At 48.1% G+C, this 7121-nt stretch overlaps 1 protein-coding gene across 6 annotated transcripts in view; it reads right to left on the reverse strand.

The window, feature by feature from the left end:
* ELAVL2 (ELAV like RNA binding protein 2) overlaps nt 1-7121 on the reverse strand; it is a 159130-nt gene that overhangs the window by 3178 nt on the left and 148831 nt on the right. For all 6 annotated transcript variants that reach the window (XM_032795438.1, XM_032795437.1, XM_032795436.1 and 3 more), the window contains one exon: nt 25-63. In XM_032795438.1, coding sequence (XP_032651329.1) covers nt 25-63 — 39 coding nt within the window. The remainder of the gene's footprint in view (nt 1-24; nt 64-7121) is intronic.

Consider the following 7121-nt stretch of genomic DNA (forward strand, 5'->3'; position numbering starts at 1 on the left):
CAACCTAATATGATTCTTTATTACCTCTTTACTCCATAAGCCATATTGAGCAGATTGTCCAACCTGCAAAACATTTAGCAAAGTATTCAGTCTCTGGATTTTCTCCTATTCTTCTAAGGAAACTCGGTATCTTATTGCCAGTTTCCTTGAACTGTATTCCACAGAATGTGTATGCGAAGTCTGAAAGCTGCTAAGAATTGTGACGTATCTTACCACACGTCACGGGGTTACTGCACACAGGCTCTCATTTCCATCAGGTAGTCATGTGTGGAAACAAGTTTCCAGTCTCCAGATTAGTGTAGAAAGTTAAGCAGTCACCAATGACCACAAGCTCACAGGAGTTTCCCAGAAAAATCAGCTTTCATATAAGATTCAGCTCTTAATTGAGACCACACTGATACTATGTTGATGGAGAGCATAGACATACCCAGACCAGTGTATATTTCTCTATTATTGACCGTTGTTAGGAGAAGACTTCTCAAATCATAGAAATAAAAACATGAGAATATTGAACAACTTTAATTCCACTGTTCTTGTCTTATACTACATTGGAAATAAATTTTCAGTAAGGCAGACTTGCTATTAGCTTTACAATTTTTCCCTAGAACTTGTTAAGTAGCCGTGTTAATTCCTTCTTGCCCAGCTGCAAGTCTTTTGATAAGTGGAATGCAACAAATGCAAGGATGCCAGAGCATCCTTGAAGATTTAAACTTATGAATTAACAACTAACCAACCATGTGTTTCTCAAACTGTGAGGCTCCATGGAGAGACTCATACTTCCTTCTGGGAAAACTCATGCATGCCAAGGGGAAAAAACCAGAACATTCCCTCTCTTACTTTACAGTTTAGGACACTACAAAATATGAATTGCCTGTACATTCAGTAAAAAGGGAATGGTCTATTTCATGCTGAGAGAGATGTTAAAAAAATCAGCCAAACAAGAAAAAAATAAGTAGCTGTCCTAGTTCACATTAGGAAATCCACACATATTAAAAAGAGTGCACTAAGACCACCAAAAGATATGCTTATACTGGGAAGTGCCTGCATAAGACGACCAAAAGATATGCTTATATTGGGAAGTGCCTGAATTCAGACAGAAAGGCAATATAATGTTTGTATCAAATCTCATTGAACACCTATTTAAAGGGATGATGAAGGCAGGGTAACTACCCTCAAAGGGCAAAATGAGGTTTCCCCTCCCAATGTACATTCAATAATTTTTCTCCGAGACTGTCAATGAGCACCATTTATGAAGGTGTTTTGCGATGGGATCACATCCAATAGAACATGGACTGCGATCACTAAAGCATGTCATGCTACTGAACAGTCATATTGCAACTTTTCAGTATCTACTCATTTGAGCTGATTGAAAAGACGGTCACTCACCTTTGTAACTGTTCTTCGAGATGTGTTGCTCATATCCAATCCAATCAAGTGTGTGCGCGCGCTGCAAGCACGTTCGTCGGAAGATTTTTACCTTAACACTCGGTGGGTTGGCTGGGTCACCCCCTGGAGTGGTGCCGGATATATACCCCTGCCAACTCAATGGCCCTTCAGTTCCTTCTTGCTGGCTACTCGGACAGAGGGGAAGGACGGTGGGTTTGGAATGGATATGAGCAACACATCTCGAAGAACAACAGTTACAAAGGTGAGTAACCGTCTTTTCTTCTTTGAGTGCTTGCTCATATTGATTCCAATTAGGTGATTCCCAAGCCTTACCTAGGCAGTGGGGTTGGAGTGAGATGTTGCAGAATGCAGAACTGCTGAGCCAAATGCTGCATCATCTCTGGACTGTTGAATCAATGCTTAATGTGAGGCAAAGGTGTGAACTGATGACCAGGTAGCTGCCTGACATATTTCCTGCATGGGAACATGGACCAGGAAGGCAGCAGATGAAGCTTGAGCCCGAGTAGAATGGGCGGTGAGCCGGTTAGCCGGAACGTGAGCCAAATCATAGCATGTGTGGATGCAGGATGTTACCCAAGATGAAATTCGTTGGGATGAGACCAGTAGGCTTTTCATCCTGTCTGCCACAGCTACGAAAAGCTGAGGTGACCTTCGGAAGGGTTTTTCTCGCTCGATATAAAAGGAGAGAGCCCTGTGAATGTCTAGGGTGTGCAGCTGTTGTTCCCGGCTTGATGGATGTGGGTTCGGGAAAAAGACCAGGAGCAAGATGTCTTGATTGACATGAAAGGCGGATGCCACCTTAGGGAGGAAGGAGGGGTGTGGTCACAGCAGTACCTTGTCCTTATGGAATACCATATACGGGGGGTCCACTGTCAAGGCCCAAAGCTCAGATAATCGTCTTGCCGAAGTAATAGCGATGGGGAAGGCTGTCCTCCAGGAAAGGTATAGCAGCGAGCAGGTGGCCAGTGGTTCGAAAGGAGCACCCATAAGCTTGGCTAGCACCAGGTTGAGATTCCAGGTAGGGGTCGGGCATCTGACTTGAGGGTACAAACGTTCCAGTCCCTTGAGGAACCTTGAAACTATGGGGTGAGAGAAGATTGATCGGCCATTTTCCCCTGGATGGAAGGCGGAGACGGCTGCCAGATGCACCTTTATGGAAGAGACCCTCTGGTCCCTGAAAGAGCAGGGCCTAGCGTACTCTACGACAGTAGGAATGGACACCTGCCTGGGGACTGAGTTACACTGAGCGCACCAGCAGGAGAAATGCTTCCACTTGGCCAGATGTGTCATCCTAGTGGAAGGCTTCCTACTGCCCAAGAGCATCTATTGGAACGAGGAAAAGCAACGCAACTCAGACTGGCTCAACCACATAGCAACCATGCTGTGAGATGAAGAGACTGCAGGTCCAGATAGTGAAGACTGCCAAAGTCCTGTGTTATGAGACCCGGACAGAGTGGCAGGAGAATTGGGTCTGCCACTGAGAGGTCGAACATGGTATACTAGTGCTGCCTCAGCCACGCTGGGGCAATCAGGATCAGGTGGGTGCTTTCCCTGTGGAAACGGTGGGAAGGCATAGAGTAGGTGCCTCTTCCACAGGATCAGGAATGCATCTGAGGGGGAGCGTCCCTGGAAGGAGCAGAACACCTGGCATTTCCTGTTCTCTCGGGAGGCAAAGAGGTCTATGTGGGGAAACCCCCACTTCCAGAAAACAGAATGGATGACATCTGGATGAATCGACCACTCGTGAGACAGGAAGGATCTGCTGAGGTGATCCGTCAGAGTGTTCTGGACTCTGGGAGAAAAGACAAGACACTACTAAATCGATCGAGTGGGCTATGCAAAAGTCCCAGAGGTGGACGACTTCTTGACAAAGGAGGGAGGAGCATGCCCTGCATTGTCCGCGAACGCTGATGCACAACAGCCTTGGAGATGGTCTTGAAACACCTGGCATGCTAGACAAACTGCTCTCAGCTCTCGCACATTGATGTGTAAGGCCCGCTCGAGGCAACCAGAGGCCTTGAGTGCGAAGGCCCTCGAAATGGGCACCCTAACACAGAGATGACACGTCAGTGGTTAGGGCCATCGAGGGTTGTGATGGGTGGAATGGCATCTGGTATCAGAGCCTCATTCATGTCCGTGGGGGGGGAGGGGCGGCTTACTGTTGCCTCTGGTGCCTGGTTTTCTGACATGGCCGACCGTGGAGCCACTGATGGAGCACCTTGGGCTTGGTGGTATGCCCACGGTGTCCAGAAGGACCAGTGATGAGCCTCTTGCTCGTGGCTCTAGCTCTCTGGGAATATATGGCTGGGGACGTCAGAGTCACGCTCCTGAGGATAGGATGCGCTACCAGCCTGCAATGACACCGATGTGTGTCTCGATGGCCACGGCAGTGCCAATAGACCCTGACAGGGCGCCACTGTTCTGGATGCTCGATCCTGAGGTGGTACCAGGGAGTGGTACTGGGAGCTATAACTGTACCGCAGTGAGATTGGGACCTCGTACCGTAGCGGTGCTGGGAGGTTGACCAGGATCTCAAGTCCTTTCGTCTGGAGTGACTACGGGATACACGGTGCCGAGCGCAGTGCCGTGAGTCAGATCAGTACGGGGAGTACCTGGCCAGCGAACAAGATGTCAAACGGTACCGTGAGTGCGACCAGTACCATGATGGAGAGCGGTGCCGGGATTGCGAGCAGCGCTGGCAGCGGGAACGGCGTGATCGAGAGTGTCTGTGAGATCGTGATCTTGAACGACGTCTCTCTGTTGGATCAACGGAAGGTGACCTTACCAGGGTCGGTTTCCCGATGGATTGCATGACCTGCACCGGCAGTGCCAGGGGTTGAGGCTGGGTCGACTCCATCCTGGCAATGAGCTCCCTTGCCCTGGAGAAGGTCTCCGGTGTAGAAGGGAGGCCAAGTTCAACCACAGCATGAGCTGGGGAACTGTCAGGCACTGGACTCAACGGCCCTTGTGGGACCGGAATCGACAGTGCTGCGCTCGGTGGAGCCGCGATCGCCAGCACCACAGTCAACAGTGCTGCGGCAGATGACGGTGCCGGACAAGCCATCTTTGAAGAGTGCTCCTTCTGTGGAGCTGAAGCAGCTGGAGCGCTATGTAGCTTCCTGGGTCTCGGGGACAGGGAGCAGTGCCGAGCAGATGTCAGTGTCGGTAAGGATCGGTGCCGGGGCTCCTTCTCGGTACCGGAGCGGTTCGAGGCCAAAGGGGTGCTCCTTACAGAAGCAATCTGTTGGACAATTGGTACCAACGCTGTAGGACTAAGTGCCGACTCCATGAGGAGCTGTTTCAATCGAAAGTCCCGCTCCTTCTTTGTCCTTGGTTTAAATGACTTGCAGATGCGACACTTATCAGTAAGGTGGGATTCCCCTAGGCACTTTGAGGCAGGAGTTGTGAGGATCCCCTATTGGCATCGGCTTCTGGCACGCTGAGCATGGTTTGAATCCCGGTGCCTTGGGCATGGGCCAGTACCGGGGTGGAGGAAAGAGGCTAATCCCCGATCCCCGTTTCAACGATATACATTAACTATAAATACAACTAATACTAATTATAACTACAAGAACTCGAACTATACACACACAACAAACAAACAACTACGAGTAGCTAGGGACATGGAGATCAGCAAGCCGCGCTCTACAGTTCCAATGACCATCACGAGCGGTAAGAAGGAACTGAAGGGCCGTTGGGTCGGCAGGGGTATATATCCAGCGCCATAACGGCACGACTTCAGGGGGCGACCCAGCCGACCCACCGAGTGTTGCTAAGGTAAAAATCTTCCGATGAACGTGCATGCGGTACACGCTCACCTAATTGGAATCGATATGAGCAAGCACTCGAAGAAGAACCTGTAATCTAAACTTGAAATCTCAATTAATCTAGAGTCATTTATTCGGGACACAGGGTATTATTGTATTTGAGCTGCCTTAAGAAAAAATGGGAGTCTCAAAGAAACCTACCCCATCAGTGCTGTTCCTGAATAGTAAAAAATCTGAAATACTATCATGTATATAATATAGTTTTCTGAGAACTTTAGAAAAACCTGTATACTCCAAGGTTCTTCTCTGCAATACATGGAGCTATGATCTTCCTAGAATATATTAGTCAAACTACTTTTTTAAGAAAGATTACTATAGATGCAAAACTTCGTCCGTTTAATATTTTTTCTGTAATAAAACCAACTTAATACAGCAGTTGAAAAGCAACAGCAGGTATCTCCTAGTAGGTATTATAATGGGAAAGAAAAGGAGGCTCATTGCTTGCTGTAACTCAAAGCTAAACTCAGAACTGAACGAATAAAAAATATTTTCTAATTATGAAGACTAGATCCAAGTCCCCTTCAAAATAATAAATTTCACTATTACGTCACCACAGTTTGATTTCCTATTTCCAATTTTCAGTAACTCAAATTCTGATCAGCAAACATTGCTATAAATTTATATAGTTTTCTGAAGCACAAAACGAGTAGCATAATTAAAACATTTCTAACAAAGCTACAGCCACTTCTGGTGAGGACAGGCTTTTTAACACGCAATATGCTAGAGAGCTTGTAGTTTTTTGCCCACTCAGTACTTACCCAAGAACCACTGGCCATGAACTAGCATTTTGTGATCATGCTTGCTTTAATTTATGACTGGTACTCCAGTAAAACCAAAGGACACCACAATTAAGTACTTTATATTTATTAATTAGTGTCCCTTCACCACTCATACTTCCTGTACAATACACTTCTCCCACCCCTTTATCATACCGTGAATTCTTTTAAAATGAACGAACAAAACCACGTTTTCAGAAGAGTGTGGTGGGCGCCAGCAATTACTCACATATAGGGCCGACTCCAACCACCAGTGGAGCAAACACGTGCCTGGGGCAGCACATGCTATGGGCCGGCATTCAGTCCATTCTGCAGAGTCAGAGTGGCTTTTTTTGGTGCCAGTTCTGGGCAGTGCAGAGAGAAGCTGGAAGGACAGAGAACACTGGTGCCCACAGCCTGCAGCCCCAGAGTACTCTGTCCCCAGCGGGCACGGGACCGTGGCTTCTGTCCAGCTTAAGCCACGGTCCCGTGTCTGCCAGGGATCGAGAACACTGGCGCCCACAGCCCTGGAGTTCTGTCCCCGGCAGGTGTGGGGCTGCAGCTTCTCTCCCCTGCTGAGCACTAGTTGGGCGCACATAAATGCCCTTGTGGGCGCCACGTTGGGGACCACTGTTCTATGATAACAAAGTTAGCAACAAATTTAAGGTCAACCCTCAGTAGGCATCACCTCACTGAAGGAAAGAAATTTTCCACATAAGGTCTGCTCTACATTCAGATGTTGTACTGGTATAACTACATAGGCTAAAAACACCACACATTTTAGCTAATATATTGTTATAATTGTTTTCATACTAGGGGGCTATATTATATGCATGAAAACACGGTTACTCACCTTTGTAACTGTTCTTCGAGATGTGTTGCTCATATCCATTCCAGTAGGTGTACGCGCCCCGTGTGCACGTTCGGAGACTTTTACCCTAGCAACTCCAGCGGGCCGGCAGGTCGCCCCCTACAGTGGCGCCGCCATGGCGGGTAATATATACCCCTGCCAACCCGCCCGCTCCTCAGTTCCTTCTTGCCGGCTACTCCAACAGTGGGGAAGGAGGGCGGGTGTGGAATGGATATGAGCAACACATCTCGAAGAACAACAGTTACAAAGGTGAGTAACCGT

This window comes from Chelonoidis abingdonii, chromosome 6 (genome assembly GCF_003597395.2).
Source record: "Chelonoidis abingdonii isolate Lonesome George chromosome 6, CheloAbing_2.0, whole genome shotgun sequence".
Classification (NCBI taxonomy): Eukaryota; Metazoa; Chordata; order Testudines; family Testudinidae; genus Chelonoidis; species Chelonoidis abingdonii.